This window comes from Heptranchias perlo, chromosome 9 (assembly GCF_035084215.1).
Source record: "Heptranchias perlo isolate sHepPer1 chromosome 9, sHepPer1.hap1, whole genome shotgun sequence".
NCBI lineage: Eukaryota > Metazoa > Chordata > Chondrichthyes > Hexanchiformes > Hexanchidae > Heptranchias > Heptranchias perlo.
In genome coordinates, this window is record NC_090333.1 from 54966714 (window position 1) to 54989722 (window position 23009).

The following is a 23009-nucleotide window of genomic DNA, read 5'->3' on the forward strand; positions in this document are numbered from 1 at the left end:
CAGTTCACAGGCATCACTTTTATGGGGCTTATCATCACACTCAGTTAACCCTCGATAGTTTTTAAAAACAAAAACTAAAAGTATAATTGAAGAACCTATCTTTATTGTTCTGACTCCAGTCACTTACCTACCACTACGATGGGGTATATTAAAATTGTTGAAGATTATATAAAAAGCAGCAGTTGTAATCTTGCTTTTAATAAACAATGCCATGTGTGCACCCAAGTCTGCCTTTGATTGACAACTTTAATCTACAGGAGACTATCTGTGCATTACTGCTGTCCTTACTCTGTACCTAACTAGTAATGAAAGACTAAAGTTTGCTACAGTGTATATACACACTTTAGGAAGGATGTCAAAGTTGGAGGGTGCAGAGAAGATTTACTAGAATGGTAACCAAGGATGAGGGACTTCAATTACATGGAGAGGCTACAGAATCTGGGACTGTTCTCCTAAGAGCAGAGACGGTTAAGGGGAGATTTAATAGAGGCGTTCAAAATCATGAAGGGTTTTGATAGAGTAAAGAAGGAGTCTTTGTTTTTCCTGCTGTGCTTGCATCTGTAGCCCTGATTTATGGTAACAGATTGAGAATTTACAGAAGGTCTTTTTCAAATTTGAAAGGAAATCGATTTTTTTAAAAACTGGTTCACAAGAAAAATAGAATTTATCACTGTAAACTCGGTTAAACTGATCTTCGTGATCTCTCTGCACTGTCCAGCTATGTAGGGAGAACACACTCCTCTATCTCACTGTGATTCACCCTGCAGTCTCCTACTCTAATTCATTCTATTCCTAAACCTCAGGACAGTGTAACTCCTCACTTCCTTCCAAACATCAAGCTTCTAAAATCCAAGTTTTACATTTAATCACGATTGCTCAATTTACCTTGTTTTCTTACTTTTTCCACATTGTGATGGTGTCCTTCACTATGGATCATGGGCCTTCACATTGGCACAGAGAGCATCCCACTCCACCCCCAGAGCATTTTCAATCAGTAAAGTTAGTGACAGTTCAGCAAGAAACCAAAAAAGAAATGCCTAAACTCTCAAAGTCACATCTTCTTTTACCACTCTGCACCTATCAATTTAAGCAGTTTGAACACTGCACCAAGTCTGAAACTTTCTATTGCTACATTGGTGAGATGCTGATGCTATGAAATTAGCCAGACTAATGTTCTTTCCCAACCCCTCTAAAATACCAATTTGCTAAGGAACGAGAAAAATCAGAGATTCATTTAACGTGAACAATTTAATCAGTTAACCCATAGAATCAGATGGTTACGACACGGAAGGAGGCCATTCGGCCCATCGGGTCCGCACCGGCTCCATGCATGAGCAATCCAGCGAGTCCCACTGCCCCGCTCTATCCCCCCGTAGCTCTGCACATTTTTTCATTTCAAATAATTATCCAGTTCCCTTTTGAAGACCATGATTGAATCTGCCTCCACCGTTCCCTCGGGCAGTGCATTCCAGATCCTAACCATTCACTGTGTAAAAAAGCTTTTCCTCCTATCACCTTTGGTTCTTTTGCCAATCACCTTAAATCTATGCCCTCTGGTTCTTGACCCTTCTGCCAATGGGAACAGTTTCTCTCTATCTACTCTGTCTAGACCCTTCATGAATTTGAATACCTCTATCAAATCTCCTCATAAACTTCTCTGTTCCAAGGAGGACAATCGCAGCTTCTCCAGTCTATCCACATAATTTAAGTCCCTCATCCCTGGAATCATTCCAGTAAATCTCCTCTGCACCCTCTCCAAGGCCTTCACATCCTCTCTAAAGTGCGGTTCCCAGAACTGGACACAATACTCCAGTTGTGGCCGAACCAGTGTTTCATAAAGGTTCATCATGACTTCCATACTTTTGTACTTTCTGCCTCTATTTATAAAGCCCAGGATCCCGTATGCTTTTTTAACTGCTTTCTCAACCTGCCCTGCCACCTGCAACAATTTATACACATATACCCCCAGATCCCTCTGTTCCTCCACCCCTTTTAGAATATTGTGCCCTCTAGTTTATATTGCCTCTCCTCATTTTTCCTACCGAAATGTATCACCTCGCATCTTTCCACGTTAAACTTCATCTGCCACGTGTCTGTCCAGGCCCCCAGAGCGTCTGTATCCTCTTGAAGTCTATCACTACCCTCCTCACTTTTCACTACCCTTCCAAGTTTTGTGTCATCCACAAATTTTGAAATTGTGCCCTGTACTCCCAAGTCCAAGTCATTAATATATATCAAGAAATGCAATGGTCCCAGCACCAACCCCTGGGGAACACCACTGCACACCTCCATCCAGTCTGAAAAACAATCGTTCACCACTACTCTCTGTTTCCTGTCATTTAGCCAATTCTGTACCCATGTTGTTATTGCCCCCTTTATTCCAGGGGCCGCAATCTTAACAGCAAGCCTACCGTGTGGCACTTTATCAAACGCTTTTTGAAAATCCATATACAACACATCAATTGCATTGGCCTCATCTACCCTCTCTGTTACCTCACCAAAAAAACTCTATCAAGTTGGTTAAACACGATTTGCCTTTAACAAACCATGCTGGCATAGAAACATAGAAAATAGGAGGAAGAGTAGGCCATTCGGCCCTGCTCCGCCATTCAAAATGATTATGGCCAATCGTCTAACTCAATACCCTGTTCCTGTTTTTTTCCCCATATCCCTTGATTCCTTTAGCATTAATATATCTACCTCTTTCTTGAATACATCTAAATGACGTGCCCTCCACTGCCTTCTGTGGTAGAGAATGCCACAGGTTCACCACCCTCAGTGAAGAAATTTCTCCTCATCTCGGTTCTAAATGACATACCTAGTATCCTGAGACAGTGCCCCCTGGTTCTGGACTCCCCAGCCATCGGAAACATCCTCCCAGCATTTAGTCTATCTAGTCCTGTTAGAATTTTATATGTTTCGATGAGATCACCTCTCATTCTCATAAATACTGTGGCTACAAGAGCAGGTCAGAGGCTGGGTATTCTGCAGCGAGTGACTCACCTCCTGACTCCCCAAAGCCTTTCCACCATCTACAAGGCACAAGTCAGGAGTGTGATGGAATACTCCCACTTGCCTGGATGAGTGCAGCTCCAACAACACTCAAGAAGCTCGACACCATCCAGGACAAAGCAGCCCACTTGAATGGCACCCCATCCACCACCCTAAACATTCACTCCCTTCACCACCGGCGCACAGTGGCTGCAGAGTGTACCATCCACAGTACACACTACAGCAACTCACCAAGGCTTCTTCGACAGCACCTCCCAAACCAGTGACCTCTACCACCAAGAAGGACAAGGGCAGCAGGCACATGGGAACACCACCACCTGCACGTTCCCCTCCAAGTCACACACCATCCCGACTTGGAAATATATTGTCGTTCCTTCATCGTCGCTGGGTTAAAACCCTGGAACTCCCTTCCTAACAGCACTATGGGAGAACCACACGGACCACCACCTTCTCCAGGGCAATTAGGGATGGGCAATAAATGCTGGCCTCACCAGAGACACCCACATCTCCACTAGTCACTGCCTGCCACCCAGAAAAATACCCGTTTATTCCTACTCTCTGTTTCCTGTCTGTCAACCAATTCTCAATCCATGCCAGTATATTCCCCCCAATCCCATGTGCTTTAATTTTGCACACTAACCTCTTGTGTGGGACCTTATTAAAAGCCTTCTGAAAATCCAAGTACACCACATTCCCTGTACTCCCCTATCTATTCTACTAGTTACATCAAAAAACTCCAGTAGATTTGTTAAGCATGATTCCCCTTTCATAAACCCATGCTCACTTTGTCCAATCCCGTTAATGCCCTCCAAGTGTTCTGTTATCACATCTTTTATAATAGACTCCAGCATTTTCCCCACTACTGATGTTAGGCTAACTGATCTGTAATTCCGTGTTTTTTCTCTCTCTCCTTTTTTAAATAGTGGGGTTACATTTGCCACCCTCTAAATCTGTAGGAACTGTTCGAGTCTATAGAATTTTGGAAGATGACCACCAATGCAGCCACTATTTCCAGGGCCACTTCCTTTAGTACTCTGGGATGTAGATTATCAAGCCCTTGGGATTTGTCAGCCTTTAGTCCCATTAATTTCCTTGGCACTATTTTTTTACGAATACTGGTTTCCTTCAGTTCCTCCCTCTCACTAGACCCTTGGCTCCCTAACATTTCTGGGAGGTTATTTGTGTCCTCCTTTGTGAAGACAGAAGCAAAGTATGTGTTTAATTGTTCTGCCATTTCTTTGTTCCCCATTATAAATTCTCCCATTTCTGACTGTAAGGGACCTACATTTGTCTTCACTAATCTTTTTCTCTTGACATATTATAGATGCTTTTACAGTCAGTTTTTATGTTCCCTGCTAGTTTACTCATACTCTATTTTTCCCCTCTTAATCAATCTCTTTGTTCTCCTTTGTTGAATTCTGAACTGTTCTCAATCCTCAGGCTTGCCGCTTTTTCTGGCAATTTTATATGTCTCCTCTTTGGATCTAATACTATCCCTAATTTCCTTTGTAAGCCACGGTTGAGCCACCTTTCCTGTTTTCTTTTTGTGCCAGACAGGAATGAATAATTGTTGTAATTCCTGCACATGTTCTTTAAATATTAGCCATTGCCTATCCACCGTCATCCCTTTTAGTAAAGTTCCCCAATCTATCATAGCCAACTCGCACCTCATACTTTCGTAATTTCCTTTATTTAGATTCAGGACCCTAGTTTCGGATTCAACTACTTCATTCTCCATCTTAAATGAGGAATTCTATCATGTTATGGTCGCTCTTCCCTAAGGGACCCTGCACAACAAGACTGTTAATTAATCCTCTCATTGCACAATACCCAGTATAGGGTCGCCTGTTCTCTAGTTGGTTCCTCAACATATTGGTCTAGAAAACCATCACGTACACACTCCAGGAATTCCTCCCCCACAGTATTGTTGCTAATTTGGTTTGACCAATCTATATGTAGATTAAAGTCACCCATGATTATAGTTGTACCCTTCTTGCATGCGTCTCTAATTTCCTGTTTAATGCCCTCCCCTACTATTTGGGGGCCTATAGACAACCCCCACCAACGTTTTCTGCCCCTTGGCTTTCTCTAATCAATCCACACTTGTCCAAGTGACAGCTAATTCTGTCCCAGATTATTGTTTCCAAAAGTTTAAACTGACTGCCTTCAGACTCAAAAGGAAAAACAGACTGGAGATTCAGCAAGCTCAATACTGAAGGTTTGGCATTACTTTCCCCACCAACCAGCCAGTCCCCATTTAACATCTTGCAGCAAGTTCACCCGTAGTACCTGTTATTGCCATTTACAATTTTCAAGAAATCTAAGATACTGCCTCGGCCAGGAGTAAAAGTTAGAATTAAATATGTTTTGGGGCGTAGGGGCAGGATTCCTTTACAATCAGTGCATTAGGAAACAATTCCAAAAATTTACCAGCCCACTCAGTTGTGCCAAAATTCTTTCCCCAACTTCAAACATGCAGTATTAAAATTTCTCCCTTTCAGGTAGGTGTAAGTATAAATAGAGCAATCTTGTTCTCATTTCAAAAGCATTCACACAAAGTCCAGATAAGATTGACTAGAATACTTACAAAACCACAAAAGGGTAGTATCAGAACATAAGACAGTAACACTTAAATGTCCTACCTTCACAGAGCTATAAACCTCTAATTTGGTATGGGAGGGTCAAAAGTTGAACTGCACACTATATTTAGAACAAAAAGTAAGATTTTTTTGTCAACCAGATATAGTCACTACATGAAGAGTTCAACACTCAGCAGTTACCGCATTTCTCAAAATAACTTCTCTAATTAAGCCAATCGTAGCAGTGCCCAAATGCTGTACTTTTAAGTGGCATAAACTAAAAGATATCAAGTAATTAAATTAGGAGAGAGAAATAAGAAATGTGTGCGAAAAAGAACATTACAGCAGAAGGACAGGTTAGAGTGTGTGGCCCAAATAAGCACTCTTTATACAAAAGCAAGGGGTATAAGGAACAAATTGAATGAATTGCAGGTGCGAATTCAAGTTAGAGTACAACATGGTAGCCATTGCCTCTATATAGCTGCAAGACAGTCAGGACTGGGAACTGAATATACCAGGTTATAAGGTCTACATGAAGAATAGGGAAACTGGTAGAGGGGGAGGAGTAGCCTTAGTGAGTAAGGATGAAATTACTTCAATAATAAGAGAGAATATAACAAGAGTGGAGGCAGTGGAGATTTTATGGATAGAATTAAAAAATAGAAAAGGATTTAAGACTGTTGTGGGAGTTGTGTATAGGCTCCCTGGTAGCAGCTGTGAAATAGCAGAATGTATAAGTGCAGAGATTAGACAAGCATGTAGCAATGGTGGAGTGGTTTTAATGGGGGATTTTAACTTACATATAGACTGGGACAAGCAGAAGGGTTTAAAAGGAGGTAGGTAGTTATTTCTAGGAAAAAGAGCCTGGGATTGAGTGTGTATGGTAATAGTAGACATTCTTGGCTGCCGATCTCCAAACTCCCAGCAGTGTTTTTTTTTAAAAAGTATTACAATTATATTGGAAAAAAAAAGGGTGGTCAAGAGCAATGTGGGCCCCTTAAAAATGGATAATGGCGATCTTGTATATAAAAATAAGGAAATGGCAGACATGTTAAATAATTACTTTGTATCAGTATTTACAGCAGAGGAAGAGGATAGCATGCCAGACACTCCAAGGAAACTAATTCTGAATCAGGGATAGAGACGCACCATAATTAACGTAAGCAGATTAACAGTAATGAAGAAAATAATGGCACTAAAGAGTGACAAATCCCCAGGACCAGATGGTTTCTATCCCAGGGTTTTAAAGGAAGGAGGTGAGAACATTGCAGATGCCCTAACCATAATCATCCAAAATTCTCTCGATTCAGGAACCGTTCCTTTAGATGTCACTCTGCACATGTCACTCCGCTATTTAAGAAAGGCGAGAGGGGGACCAGTTAGTGTAACATCTGATGTCGGGAAATTACTAGAGTCTAAAATTAAGGATAGAGTGACTGAACACCTTGAAAATTTTCAGCTGATCAGAGTGTCAACATGGATTTGTAAAGGGTGGGTCATGCCTGACGAACCTGATTGAATTTTTTTTGAAGAGGTGAATAAAGTAGAGGACCGGGGAATGTATACAGATGTTATTTATATGGACTTCCAGAAGGCATTCGATAAAGTCCCACATAAGAGACTGTTAGCTAAAGTTGAAGCTCATGGAATTGAGGGCAAATTATTGACCTGGTTAAGAAATTGGCTGAGTGGCAGGAGACAGAGAGTAGGGATAATGGGCAGGTACTCAAATTGGCAGGATGTGACTAGTGGTGTCCCACAGGACTCTGTGATGGGGCCTCAACGACTTAGATGACAGGATAGAGAGCCACATATCCAAATTTGCAGATGACACAAAGACAGGCAGCATTGTAAGCACTGTAGGTGGCAGCATAAAATGAGAGAGAGATAGTAACAGATTAAGTGAATGGGCAAAACTGTGGCAAATGGATTTGAATGTCGGCAAGTGTGAGGTCATCCACTTTGAACCTAAAAAGGACAGATCAGAATACTTTCTAAATGGTGAAAAGCTTAAAACAGTGGAGGTCCAAAGAGACTTAATGGTCCATGTACATAGATCATTAAAATGTCATGGATAGGTACAGAAAATAATCAAAAAGGCCAATGGAATGCTGGCCTTTATATCTAGAGGACTAGAATACAAAGGGGTAGAAGTTGTGCTACAGCTATACAAAGCCCTGGTTAGACCACACCTGGAGTACTGTGTTCAGTTCTGGGCACTGCACCTTAAGAAGGATATATTGGCCTTGGAAGGAGTGCAGTGTAGATTTACTAGAATGATACCTGGACTCCAAGGTTTAAATTAGGAGGAGCAATTACACAAACTAGGGTTGTATTCCCTGGAATTTAGAAGATTAAGAAGTGATTGATTGAAGTTTTCAAGATATTAAGAGGAACTGATAGGGTAGATAGAGAGTTGCTGGTTGGGGAGTCTAGGACTAGGGGACATAGCCTAAAAATTAGAGCCAGGACTTTCAGGAGTGAAGTTAGGAAACACTTCTACACACAAAGGGTGGTAGAAGTTTGGAACTCTCTTCCACAAAAGGCAGTTGATACTAACGCAATTGTTAGATTTAAAATCTGAGATTGATAGATTTTTGTTAACCAAAGGTATTAAGGGATATGGGGCTACGGCATGGAGTTAGGTCACAGATCAGCCATTATCTCAATGAATGGCGGAACAGGCTCGAGGGGCTAAATGGCCTACTCCTGTTCCTATGTTACATACATGTCAACATAGAAAACTAGCAAAATCGGCCCAACATCTTCAAAACAAACTGACATAGCCCCAGAAAAGCTGATGACTCGAACAGTCAACATTCACAGATTTGTTCCTTTGGAGGTAGGTATACCCAACATTCCTTCACTTGTAGAAAAGGGGGGAAAAAAAGTAAGTTCACAAAAGCCTAGAGGCAAAATCCAAACGTTGAAAACAAGATTTGGGCGTTTTTTTCTGGGGAGGGGAAAGGGAAAGTCCACGGCATGTTCCACTGGAAATCATTGAATTTCTAGATTAACAATTACACATTTTTGTTATTTTTAAAAACACATATTTTGCAACCAGTATTTATGACCTTAAAAAAATGACAATTGGATTTTTCAACAGATCAACCTGACCTTCATTTACCTTTGAGTTATCTTGACTGTCATTCTCCCACATCCAACACCGCCCCCCCACCCCAGTACATAAAGACACTCCCAATCTATATCCCACCTTTTAAAACACTTTCTCCTCCTTCAGCACTCCTAGTTTATACTTAGTCTCCCCCCCCCCCAATCCAAATCAATCACACATTATCTTCCTCATTCAACCTGGCATTCTTCTCCCCCTCCAATTCAATTCAAACTGCTTCTCCTCTTCCCCCCCCCCCCCCCACCCAACACAGTTCATGATGGCACTATTTCAGCCCCTCACCCCCAGTTCATGTTGGAACTCACCCCCCACCCCCAACCCAAGTCTATGCTCCCCTTTTCCATCACTCCTCCCTAGGCCCTGTTGATTGAAGTGAATGACCACTGCATACTGTAAGAAGGATCTCCTGCTCTCAAAACTTCCCACCTACAGTATGCAGGGGCTAGAACCAATTCCATTAATGTTAGGAGTGGGGCTGAGGGATAGAGAAGCCCAGGCCATGCTGCTCTTTTGTCAGCAAGCACTGACAGTCAGACTGGGTGCTGAAAACACTATACCGTGATAGTCAGAATGTAAACACTGGGAAGAGTATGGAGAAGAAAGAAGGTTGATCCTCTTTAGTTAGTTCCCTTACTAGAAAATGTGACATCGGTTGAACCAAATTCCGCCCAAAACTACCAATGTATCGAACTGGAAATAAAGTGATACTCTTCCATTCCAGCTCTGGTTAAAATAGGATTAATGCAATTATCTGGTGACCACACTTCCCACTTATCCAGAAGCAACCATCAATTACTGAATTCCCACAAAACCATAACCTGATTACCTGCCATGGGGCAGGAACTCCAACATGCATACACACACAATGCTCATTAAGCATTTAGGGTTTTTTGAATTAGGTGAAACTCAATTCAATGTTGTCATTTCTCTTACAAACGACAGTGATCATATAGATTACATCTACTGAATTGGGCAGCTTGGGCCATCGGGTGAAAAGCCTTTGGCTGTCCTGAGCAGACCCAATATGCTTCAACACTGGGAAAGCATGCTGCCAGCGAATATAGGGAAGGGCAACTAGCAACCCCTCAGATAATGAAGCAATCCGTGCCCGCATGCAACAAGACCTGGACAACATCCAGACTTGGGCTGATAAGTGGCAAGTAATATTCGCGCCAGGCGATGACCATTTCCAACCAGAGAATGTCTAACCACCTCCCCTTGACATGCAACAGCATTATCATCACCGAATCCCCCACCATCAACATCATAGGGGTCACCATTGATCAGAAACTAAACTGGATCAGCCACATAAATACTGTGACTACAAGAGCAGCAGGTCAGAGGCTGTGACTCACCTCCTAACTCCCCAAAGCCTTTCCACTATCGACAAGGCACAAGTCTGGAGTGTGATGGAATACTCTCCACTTGCCTGGATGAGTGCAGCCCCAACACCACTCAAGAAGCTTGACACCATCCAGGACAAAGCAGCCTACTTGATTGGCACCCCATCCACCACCTTAAATATTCACTCCCTCCAATACCAATGCACCGTGGCTGCAGCGTGTACCATCCACAAGATGCACTGCAGCAACTTGCCAAGGCCTCTTCGACAGCACCTCCGAAACCCACAAACTCTACCACCTAGAAGGATAAATTGTAAACAATTTTACAACACCAAGTTATAGTCCAGCAATTTTATTTTAAATTCACAAGCTTTCGGAGATTTTCTCCTTCCTCAGGCAAATGTCTCAAGATCAAGGAGATCTTGAAACATTTGCCTGAGGAAGGAGAAAATCTCCGAAAGCTTGTGAATTTAAAATAAAATTGCTGGACTATAACTTGGTGTTGTAAAATTGTTTACAATTGTCAACCCCAGTCCATCACCGGCATCTCCACATCATGACTAGAAGGATAAAGGCAGCAGACGCATAGGAAAACCACCTCTTCAAGTCACACACCATCTTGACTTGGAAATATATTGCCGTTCCTTCATCGTTGCTGGGTCAAAATCCTGGAACTCCCTACCTAACAGCACTATGGGAGAACCATCACCGCATGGACTGCAGCAATTCAAGGCAGCGGCTCACCACCACCTTCTCAAGGGCAATTAGGGATGGGTAATAAATGCTGGCCTCACCAGCAATGCCCACATCCCATGAATGAATAATAAAAAAAGCACACCTTTCTTCCTCTCCCTTCCCCTGCCCCCATCCCAACATATACCATTTAAACAGCACTAATAAAATGGTGTAAATCATTTCTGAAATTTCATTTTGGCCATACTTTGTTACATTATTCTAATCGTACAGATTTCTCAAAGTTTTCTTTTGGTCGATCTACTAAAAATGCCATTACATCAAAATACTATCGACATCTTGTACTGGTGAGCTCTCCTTACTGTGGCACAAGCACAAAATCATCTTTTTCTTCTGGACAACCAAAAATGTTTATAGATTTACTGCTTCTGTAGTTCTGTTCGCAGGAGACCATCAGTGGGCTAGGTCCCTCCGTTTACACTGCTAAAACTTGCTCCTTTATCCAGTGGGCAGAATTGTTAAACCATGGCTTTATCATTGTAATAGAAATGAAGATCAGAATTGAAAAGCCAAACTGAGTGCACACTGCAGCATGAATTTTGCTCGCCGGTGTTGCTCTAGTGCAAGCTGATACAGAAACCGATTCTGGCCCAGAAATCCTCAATGACACCATGCAATTTCAACAAAAGAAATTGGCTGGAATCCTGTGCACCTCCCTTACCGAAACTTATTTCCATGTTACGTTTATCTTTTTGTACCAAGCTACCCGGGAGATGGGCTAATTTATCCTGTGAGTAATGAGCCACACAAGCCAGGAAGGCCCGTGGTTCTATTCTCGTGCGGATTTCAAGTATGGAGAAGGAAGTAGAGGGCAGGAAATGGTATGAGCATCTTTAGGATAAACCACTCCCAATCACTAACCCCTGCTGGACAGCACATGCGTGGAGGTGGGTTGGAGACAGGATCAGGCTTGTTAATGATGTCCCTAAACAATAGTCTGCTGACACTATCGGCTTACACGTGAATAATAGCCATTTGGACAAAGTTCTAAAGGGTGACTGACCCTCCCCTGGGGGAGGAAAATTGGAAAGAAATATTTTAAAAAGATATTACATACATATGACAATGTCTGTTACTAAAAGTAAAACCAGCCTGTTGCATGGTGTCAATGGAAAAATTGGCTACTGGAAGGTTCGCCCCCACCATATCAATTTTCTACCTGTGCTTTTTGGCCAACAAACCAGGAAGCATTATAATGCTGTACGTTTATAGCACTCTGGTCCTAGAGAGCATGTGAAGTACTGGCACGGTCAATAAATCTACATGTCATAGGTATATGCCTATATAACTAGCCTTAATTAATTGTGGTACCATAAGAATGAGAAAGATATTAAATTCCATTTATGCTATTACTTTGAGCTCTTCCAATTCAACTGCTTCAGATACTAGCTCAGATCGCTGCAGCATGCAGTTAGCAAACTAAACAATTGTATTTTCAGATTGGATCACCTTTTTTTTTGATAAGCCAGGAAGGGGGCAAAAGAAAGGAAATAGACACAGGGAAAGCTAGATTTTGCACCATGTTTTGAGCAGGTGACTGAAGGATGATGCATACAACTTTCAAATTGAACCAAAACTTGACAGAAAGTGCAAATAAACAAATGCTTGTTTAGTTCTATCAAAGCTGGGCTGCAAAAGGCATACACACATTTTTAGTTATCAACAATCCAAATTGTAATGTGAAGCCATACGTGAGGGACATCACTGTACTTTATATATAAAAGATTAAAGAAACTTTTCTAGTACATGTAAACTAAACTTATATTACAGCCCACACTTTGTTCCGAGTCAGAAGGTTGGGGGTTCAAGCCCCAACTCCAGCACATAATCTAGGCTGACAGTTCAGTTCAGTGCAGTAGTGAGGGATTGTTACATTTTTGGTGGTGGTGTCCTTCAGATGAGACTGTAAATTTAAGGCCCATCCGTCTATTCAGGATCTCATGGCACTATTTGAAGAAAAGGAAGGAGTTCAGCTCAGTTGCAGTGGGACCTCGCAGCAAGCAAAATGGCGACCACATACACCGACATAGTAACACGACCAGCACATCATAGCACTTCATTGTACGTGATATTCTTTGGGCCATCGAGTGAGGTGGTAAAATGCTTTATAAATGCATGCTCACTCTTTCGAATGGATTGCAAAATTAATGTTGCGGTAGCAATTTTTATTTATTCCATAACAGAATTTGTTTTTAAACCAGGACTGGACCAGATGGCAGTATTTAGTTTTTGGGACACCAAGAGGTACAATTTGACTCAGTCTTCTTGATCTGTGAAGCAAAAGAAGTAGAAATCAGCCAGAGCTCAAGTTCCTGATTGCTATTCACTGGCTCCTGATGGACATTACCTGGGTATGGCTGTCTGATAAGGGCATGATTGGGTCAGTCCTGATGCCCCTTGCAGTCAAATAGCTTGACAATTATCTTCAACAACAACTTACACATATAGTGCATTTGACACAGAAAATGTCCCAACGCACTTTGAATGGGGAATGTAAAATAGATAGGGGACAGATACTCAGCCATAGTGGGAGAGGTGACTAAAAGTTTGGTTGAAAAGTTGGGTGTTTGAGGAGGTTTTTTTTTTAAAAAGGTAGACAGAAAAGTGGAGAGATGAAGAGGTTTAGGTATTGAATAGGGCTGATGGAGTTAAGGTTCTTCCATTAATGCTGGGGTAAGGGGAAGGATGCATAAAAGGCCAGAGTTGGAGAACTGAAGAATGCAGGGGAATACAAGGCTACAACGCCTTCAAGGGATCTGAAGTCTAGGCTGCTAGGCTAGGGTACACTACAGATCGCCAAACTCCCACAGAACTGTACTTCAGCATAAATCAACATCTTTGGGAGAAGAGGGGGCGGGAATCTGTCTTTACACTAGTCAAGTGTAGCGGTTATATTACTGGACTAATAAGCCTGAGCAAACAGTTCAAATCCCACCATGGCAGTTTGAGAATTTGAAATCAGTTAAAAATCTGGCATCAGTAAAAGTGACCACGAAGCTGTCACACGGTCATAAAAACCGAAATGGTTCACTAATGTCCTTTAGGGAAGGAAACCTGCCGCCCTTACCCTATATGTGACTCCAGTCCCACATGAATGTGGTTTACTCTTAACTGCCCTATGAAGAGGACCAGCAAGCAACTAAGTTGTATCAAAATGCTTCCTCAGGGCAACTAGGGATGGGCAATAAATGCCTACATCCTGAAAATGAATGAAAAAAAATTGTTGGTGCAATATTGTTAGTAACTAATAAACTTAAACTTTATTGCTACAATACTTTACATAAATTGTATTGGATTAATCACACTTCTCTTTCAGCAAGGAAATGTTAATTAACCAGTTGTAGTTAGCAGAGTACACAGTTAGATCATTTTAATTATACAGCTTTTACTAAATGAACCGAAGTGAATTTAGTTTGCTGAGAAAAAGATTCCATTACAGTAGGAATCCAAAGTTGTTCACTAATTCCTAGAGATTTTCCATCTGCCTCAGGCAATGATAAAGTCCACATAAACAAGCCATTATTTACAAGTAAATGTTTAACAAATACAGAGCCTTAGTTACAAGAGAGATTCCAAGTGTTTACCATAGTACTTTTAATCCCTAACAAAAAATAAATGCATGAACTCAAATCAGTGCTACACAGCCAAATTGTGAAGTGAGTTGACCTTCCTAGTTATAATAAATTTGAGTGAACGACCCTGACTTCTACAGGAACTCCAAACTGAATTTTGCAGGAAGAGCTCCACACGTATCCTTATGTAATAGTGCACTGCCTATCTAAAAACAGCTTGAATGAAAAAAGACAATGCATTGTTCACTTAGCAAACAGCAACTTCCACTAAACATTTCCACATTGTACTTGTAGTAGATAAAACAAAATAAGCACTTAAAATTCACCAACTGCAACATCTGAAATGCTAAAGAAAGAACATGCATTTGTATAGTACCATTCGTGACTTTTTTTGAAGTGTAGTTACTGTTGTAACGTGGGGAAATTTATGGAATCTGAAGCAGATTTTGATTTTCCACGACACACTGTGATCAAGACAACATAGCTTACTGGTTTGAGTGTGCCCTTAGTGCACAGCAACACATCAATTCAATTTTACACCGAACAAACACCAACTCATTTACCATACATCTGTTGTTACCCAACTAACTATAAAGCAGCTTTTAAATTTTAGGGTTGCAGCTATGCCACCAATAGTGACGGAGCTAGGTTTGGCAGACTGGATTGGGGGGGGGGGGGGGGGGTGGAACTCAAAATTTGGCCAACTTGACAGGAAGGGGATTGAGCTGGCAATTTGGGAATGCCGACATCCCTCGTCCAAAGGCCAAGCTGGGAACTGCACAGACTTGCAGGCCATCCTGGAGGCCAAAGGCGTGTGATAGAGGTTCCTGGCAGCAAAATGGAGGTGGTCTTCCAGAGCCATGTTGGCTGACCTCAAAATGATTTTGGGAGGGGTCAATCATGTCTTGTCTACAACAGGGCAACTTAATTTTATTTTCTACTACTCATAATAGTCAGTGCAGTCCAAATAAATGCCTCATTTAAGGTTTAACAACTATAATCAAGTTTAATTTAAGCAGTTCAAGTATAATTTTTCCACAATAATATTTATTAAAACTGGTTTTCTAACCAACAAGAGTTTGTTCAGCTTCAATTCCTCACTGTAGTTTTCCATCTTCTAGCCATGCATTAACACATAAGTTTATCTCCCTGCTCAACCCACCATTAAACATATTTTCCCTGTGTGTTGGTCTGTAATCAACCACCAGAGAGGGATGCAAGTGAAGTCCCAATTGACTCAACTTCCGATTTTCCTCTTCCAGGAACTGCCTCGCCTGTCCCGGACCGGGAACTTGCCACCTGAAGAGCCTCGGGTGCAAGCAAGCACCCTACCACTAATCCATGGCACAGCAGATTGGCACCTGGTAAATAATACCCACAAGCTGCTTGTTTCACGACCAATGCATTTAATGAGCAAGCTTTAGTTTATTCCAATTTTTCAGCATCTATTTCTGGTTAATCCAAGCAGCATTTCCTTTCAAGTAAATACACCAACAAAAAAATGGAAGATCAAGTGGCAAATTGAAAACGGATGTATGAGCTGAAGGTACACTACATAGAGATGGAAGAAGACATCAGCCCATTTTTTAAAATATCTATAAAATGATGATAGGGTTACAAAACTACTTTTAAAAGGTAAAACAGTTGAATACAACTCCTGAGGGGAGCACTGAAGCTAAGCGACACTACTGTAACCCTGCCCCCATAAAATGTATATTTAGATGTTACAGTACACGACAGGATTTATCTCGACTTAAAGTTCTGGTAATATCCTAAACCAAATCCATTTGCTTAAATGTGTTGGCTGCTCCATCACAGGGTTTAAAAAGTTCAATGCAGAGGGCACAATAAAACCACTGCCCGAAAGCAGACAGTTTCCTGTTAGCCAACAGTGTCTGTGCTCAACAGGTAATTATCTCCTTTAACACATCCCACCATAATTCAAATCACGTTAAATTGCTTAACACCTAAAACTCTTCCCTTCCTCATATTTAAGTGACCGATATAAAACAGATTTTTTTTTTAAGTTATGGGGAAATGTTATGTCGGTAGCACAGATGTTTGCATGAAAATATCCAAACTCGCCCGATTTAAGTCTTCCTCGTAAAACGAGGAAAACAAGAAGTTCAAACGAAATTCACAGCAAGCGCTTTTAGCTGAACGCAAGTCGACGCAAAGGGACAATCTGTCAAGTCCAATTTAAGATCGCGGCAAAGGGGGATGGGTCCTGGGAAATCGCACGACCACCAGCGTGAGAATGGAAAGCAGGGGACGGTGCCCATCTACTGCAAATCTACTTATTCAGTAAAACTCCAACCAGTGCAGATTTACGGTGCTCACAAATCACCCCGAATGCATAGTTCGTTCTGTTTTATGGAAGCAGTTTGCCCTCCCTCCCGATTTTACTCCCTCTGTTGAATCCCGTCCTCACTGAAGTGCAGACCGCAATCAATGGACACTCCCTGGAATAAAATGCCAGCGACCTCTCCCTCCTGCCCCGTCCCATCGCTCGGTTCCCGCTCGGAATTCCCCTCCTTCTCATCCACATCTGACTGCGGACAAAACGCCTAATGGAGTTCACAAACTGCGCCATCTTGGAGCAGTAAGGGAATAAAAACTTTAACAGAGAGAAAAAAATATTTCTTTGAGGAACTCATACAGATGTTAACTGATGTTAGCCGACTCTAAAGGCACCGCTCCCCGCTCAAGCCGACTTAAGATGTACAAAACTGCGAAGCTGATTAAAAAGTTGTACCCGGGGGGCACCAAAAACCAAACGACACTCGTTCAACTGGTCGGGAAGGTATCTCGGCCCAAATGCATCGTACAGACCGAGGCTACCGGTCGTGGGGACCGGGGATCGAGGATCGAGGGGGAAAGACAGTGTCAGTCTCAGCAAAAACACACACTTTTAAACCAACAAAAACTTCCAATCGCCCCGGGGTACAGACTTACTCCCTCCCTTAAGACCTCTTTATTCGCTTCAAAATTCAACCCGGGTCGATCGGTCAGCTCGAATTGCAAATTTCCTATAAATAATATCTTGGTTTGTCTCTCTGTTTTCTATATGCAGCGTTTAAATAAGACTTAGTTGTCTCTCCACCTCGACATGGACTTGGAGGGGTGGGGAAATCCACACGTTACCAATGATCGCGGTCTGACTAGGAAACTACAATATACTTTAGAAGATTTCCAATACATCTTCAAATCGACTGCACAAATAAAGAGAAATCGACACATTTGAAAGTTCTGTTACAAGAAGTCAGTTTCAGGAGTTTGGTACACCTTTCAAACAAACTACATTTTTTTAAAAACTGCAAATTGGTGGTTACGTGAAAGTTTTTTGGGGAAATTTTTAAGACTCACTCACCCAAGTGCAAAGTCAGGCTGATGGAATTGGGGTACTGGATCCCAGCAAGCATCGTCTGACTTTGCCACCAAGTGGTGTCGGCTTGGTTATTATAATCGGTCAGGTAGACGGCGCCGTGCTGGAGCCGGGAGTCGCTGGAGTCGCAGATGTGGCAGGACTTGGTGACCCCAGTCACTCCGGTCTGGACGCAGTACTCTTCTGGGGGGAAGCCGCAAGTGTTGCTGGCCACCACGGTCACATTGAAAGCGGCGTTGACGAACTCGGGCATGCAGCGCTGAGACCGTGCACTCTCGTCGTAGCACTCGTCCATGGCTGCCGGGCATTGCAAGACCAGGCAGCCGAGCAGGGCGAGCCGCAGTCTCCAGCGCACGGTGCCGGGCGACGGCCAGAGCGAACCCCTCAGCTCACTCGGAGTTACTTTCTTCCGAGTCCCCGATCGTCCCAGCGCCATAAGAAGCTGCAAATATAACACACAAAAAAGGTCCACACCCTCGCGGTGCAATGTGGGACCAAGGAGTGAATCTTTGCACCGCACTCACATAAAACATGACCACTTCCGCCAATAGCGGGGAGGGGGAGAGGAGTTGGACTGATGGAGAACTACCTCTCAAATGACCAAACGCCTAGTGCAACTCTCTTCGATCGTTACCCTGCAGTGATTTACAAGGCGTTAGGTGGCTGCCCTCGAACACCAATACTTCCCTTGATTTGTACTTTTTAAGAGTTGTACGCTGCTAACTTCGTTTTAATAATGGGTGCCGATGTTTGGTGGACCCCATCAGTTTGTCACTGCGGCTAATTATTTATTTGGCCTGATTTTAGCTATTGAAATTATTTCTCCCTTAAAGGAGCAGTGTCGCTATGGTGAAACGGCTTGCAAGAGAGTTTATGGTTACATACCCTATTCTGTTTTACATTACCGAATCACTTTTCCTTGAAGCAGTTCTGCAACATCTTTCAGCTCCCCACCATGAATTTGCTCGATTTACGTTTTGGGGTGGAATTCATAGCATCGGTAGCGATAAGAAAGGCCTCTGGTTTACAGTGATCAAAAGTATCAAATTGTGTTTTTATTACATGGTTTTCCAAGATTTTTACTGGCGTTTGGGGATCACATTCTAACAACAACTTGCATTTATATGATACCTGTAAAGTAAAAACACCCCAAGGAGCTTTGCAGAGACATAATCAGACAAAAATGGACCCAAGTCTGAGAAGAAGCTACCAGTAGGGGTGACCAAAGGTTGGTCAAAGAGGTGGGTTTTAAGGAACATCTTAAAGGAGGAGAGGTAAGTGGAGGGGTTTAGGGAGGGAATTCCAGAGCTTAAGGTCGTGACAGCTGAAGGGACGGCCACCAATGGTGAGGTGAAGGGAGGGGGTATGCATAAGAGGCCAAAGTTGGTGGGACGGAGAGTTCTGGGGGGAGGGGGGTGTAAGGGAGGAGGAAGCTCCAGAAATCGGATGGGGAAGGCCAGGAATGAATTTAAACACGAGGCTAAGAATTTTAAATTGGAGGTGTTGGGTGACTGGGAGCCCAAGGACAGAGGTAATGGGTGAGTTGGTGTTGATGCAGTACAGGATACCAGCAACAGGGTTTTGTATGAGCTGATCTTTACAGAGCATGGATGATGGGAGGTTAGCCAGGAGAGCATTAAAATAGTCGAGTCTGGAGGTGACAAAAGCATGGATGAGGGTTTCAGTAGCAGATGACTGAGGCAGAAGCGGGTGATTTTACGGAGGTGGAAGTAGGCGGTATTTGTGATGGAGAGGATATATGTTCAGAAGCTCAGCTTGGGGTCAAATGTAACTGCACTATTCAAGAAAGGAGGATTGAAAAATCAGAGAACTAGAGGCCAGTTAGCCTGACATCAGTTGTAGGGAAAATGCTAGAATCTATTATTAAGGATGTAGTAACAGGGCAATTCAAAAACCATAATATGATTAGGCAGAGTCAACACGGTTTTATGAAAGGGAAATCGTGTTTGACAAATCTATTAGAGTTATTTGAGGGTGTAAATATCAGGATAGATAAGAGGGAACCAGTGGATGTAGTATATTTGGATTTTCAAAAAGCTTTTGATAAGGTGCCACATAAGAGGTTGTTGCACATGATTAGGGCTCATGGGATTGGGGGTAATATATTAGCATGGATTGAGGATTGGTTAACGGACAGAAAACAGAGAGTAGAAATAAACGGGGCATTTTCAGGTTGGCAGGTTGTAACTAGTGGGATGCCGCAGGGATCAGTGTTTGGGCCTCAACTATTTACAATCTATATTAATGACTTAGATGAAGAGACCGAGTGTAATGTATCCAAGTTTACTGACGATACAAAGCTAGATGGGAAAATAAGCTGTGAGGATGCAAAGAGTCTGCAAAGGGATATCGACAGGTTAAATGAGTGGGCAAGGAGGTGGCAGATGGAGTATAATGTGGGGAAATGTGAGGTTATTCACTTTGATAGGAAAAATAGAAAAACGGAATTTTTTTAAATGGTGAGAAACTATTAAATGTTGGTGTTCAGAGGAATTTGGATGTCCTTGTACACGAAACACAGAAAGTTAACATGCAGGTACAGCAAGCAATTAGGAAGGCAAATGGTATGTTCGTCTTTACTGCAAGGGGGCTGGAGTACAAGAGTAAGGAAGTCTTGTTGCAATTGCACAGGGCTTTGGCAAGACCATACCCGGAGTACTGTGTGCAGTTTTGGTCTCCTTACCTAAGGAGGGATATACTTGCCTTAGAGGCAGTGCAACAAAGGTTGACTAGATTGATTCCTGGGATGAGAGGGTTGTCCTATGAGGAGAGATTGAGTAGAATGGGCCTATACTCTCTGGAGTTTAGAAGAATGAGAGGTGATTTCATTGTAACATATAAGATTCTAAGAGGGCTTGACAGGGTAGATGCTGAGAGGATGTTTCCCCTGACTGGAGAGCCGAGAACTAGGGGACATAGTCTTACTATAAGGGGTCTGACATTTAAGACTAAGATGAGGATGAATTTCTTCACTCAGAGGGTCATGAATCTTTGGAATTCTCTACCCCAGAGGGCTGTGGATGCTCAGTCATTGAATATATTCAAGACTGAGATCAATAGATTTTTGAACTCTAAGGGAATCAAGGGATATGGGGATTGGGCGGGAAAGTGGTGTTGAGGTCGAAGATCAGCCATGATCTTATTGAATGGCAGAGCAGGTTCAAGGGGCCGTATGACCTATTCCTGCTCCTATTTCTTATGTTCTAATGTTCTTTGGACACTGAGGTTGTGAATAGTCATCTTCAACCTGAGACAGTGGCCAGATAGGAGGATCGATACGGAATTTGTGACGAGGGCCAAAGACGATGGCTTTGGTCTTCCCAATGTTTAATTGGAGGAAATTGTGGCTCATCCAAGACTGGATGTTGAACAAGCAGTCTGACAACACAGAGGCAGCAGAGGGGTCAAGAGAGGTGGCAGAGAGGTAAAGCTGGGTGACATCAGAGTATATGTGGAAGCTGACTTCATATCTTCAGATGATGTCCCAAGAGGCAGCATGTAGATGAGGAAGAAGAGGGAGCCAAGGATAGATATTTGGGGGACTCCAGAGGTAGATGTGGAGTGCTTACAGAATCTATTGATGGCGATGCTCTGGCTACGATTGGATAGGTAAGATTTGAACCAAGCAAGGGCACTCCCACTGAACTGGACAACGAGGAGGTGCATTGGAGTAGGATGGTGTGGTTGTCTGTGTCAAAGGCTGCAGAGAGGTCATGGAGGATGAGTAGGGTAAATACATCATGGTTGTAGTCACAGAGGATGTCATTTGTGACTTTGAATAGGGCCATTTCACGGCTGTGGCAGGGGCCGAAAGTGGATTGGAGTGATTAAAACATGGAGTTGCGGTAAAGATGGGCATGGATTTTGGAGGTGACGTTCAAGAAGTTTGGTGAGGAAAGGGTTGTTGGAGGTTGGGCAGTGCTTTTCAACGGCAGAGGGGTCGAGGATTTTTTTTGAGGATGGTGGTGATGATGGCAGTTTTGAAAGGGAGTGGGACAGTACTTGAATAGAAAGATCCGTTAACAATGTCAGCTAACATGGAGGCCAGGAAGGGAAGTTGGGTGGTCAGCAGTTTAGTGGGAATGGGTCAAAGTAGCAGGAGAAAGATCCCATGAAGAAGATGAGCTTGAAAATAGCATTAGGGGTAATAGAGAAACTAGAGAACGACACACGATCAGGGCTATTCCACTCAAGTTGGTTATCAGTAAATTGGGCAAATGCTCCCTCATACTTTCCCTCCCTTTCTGTGGGGAGGTGCCAAGCCTCCCTTTCCCCCTCACCATAGCCAACATGACTGAGATAGGGAAGTGAGCAAAATAAACCTGCATCTCATTACTCTGCGACATAATACATTGACATTCTGATTGTAGTGCCCACTGCATCTTTTAATGTTAGCCCTTAACACACTGTATGTAGAAAGCATCAAGTAACAGCTCAATGAGATGTCTCAAACACAGTTTGGTGCCAGCTGGAATGCACTGAGTAACCGGAGTCTGGTCTAAATAGGATCAGCTGTTTGTTTTCTGGTTTTAAACAGATATCATGATGTATATGGCAATGATATCTTCTGTAAGCAATGATGTCAGATTTCAATTTTTTAAATAGATTTGCATCAAACAAATGTAAACTCTTGACCAAAATTTGCTCTGGATTCAGTAACTTACAACTGACCACAGGCACTGCTAATGGAAGCAATAACTCTGCTTTTTTCTTCTCTTTTCCCACATGGTTTATCTGAAAGAGACTTTGCAGCAGAAACATTTCTAACCTTTTTTTTCAGTGTATAACCTAGAATCATTGTAAGTATATTCCTGGAAATCTCAATCCCAATCAACAGTAGGGTATGTATTTTAGTCAAGAATCAAAGCTCAGTGAAATACTGAGTGAAACCTAGATATGGCATGGCAGCTCCTAGCGGTCAGACTAAGAATGGCATTAATGAAGATGAACCAGATAGTTCAGCCTTTCTGGCTGACATGGAATAAATAAGAACAAAACAGGACAGTTAGCTGAATGAAGAGTAACACAGAGAAAATAAATAAATTTATGAAAGTAATTTAATAAATGACAGAGTCAGTTGATTCAAATCTATGCAGCTGCTAAAATGTGATTAGGATTTGAATTGGAAAGTTCAAGCTGGAGTGAATCTATTACAGACTCTGAAGCAACCTTTGTACTGTAAACCTCCCATACTAATGTGATACTGACCCT

The 23009-nt window shown here is 42.5% G+C and overlaps 1 protein-coding gene across 2 annotated transcripts in view; it reads right to left on the reverse strand.

Moving 5' to 3' along the window:
* Nucleotides 1-18286, reverse strand: part of lamc1 (laminin, gamma 1) — a 233683-nt gene extending 215397 nt beyond the window's left edge. For both annotated transcript variants that reach the window (XM_067990470.1, XM_067990468.1), the window contains exon 1: nt 17763-18286. In XM_067990470.1, the coding sequence (XP_067846571.1) occupies nt 17763-18213 (451 nt within the window). In that variant the 5' untranslated portion in view covers nt 18214-18286. The remainder of the gene's footprint in view (nt 1-17762) is intronic.
* Nucleotides 18287-23009: the final 4723 nt, after the last annotated feature.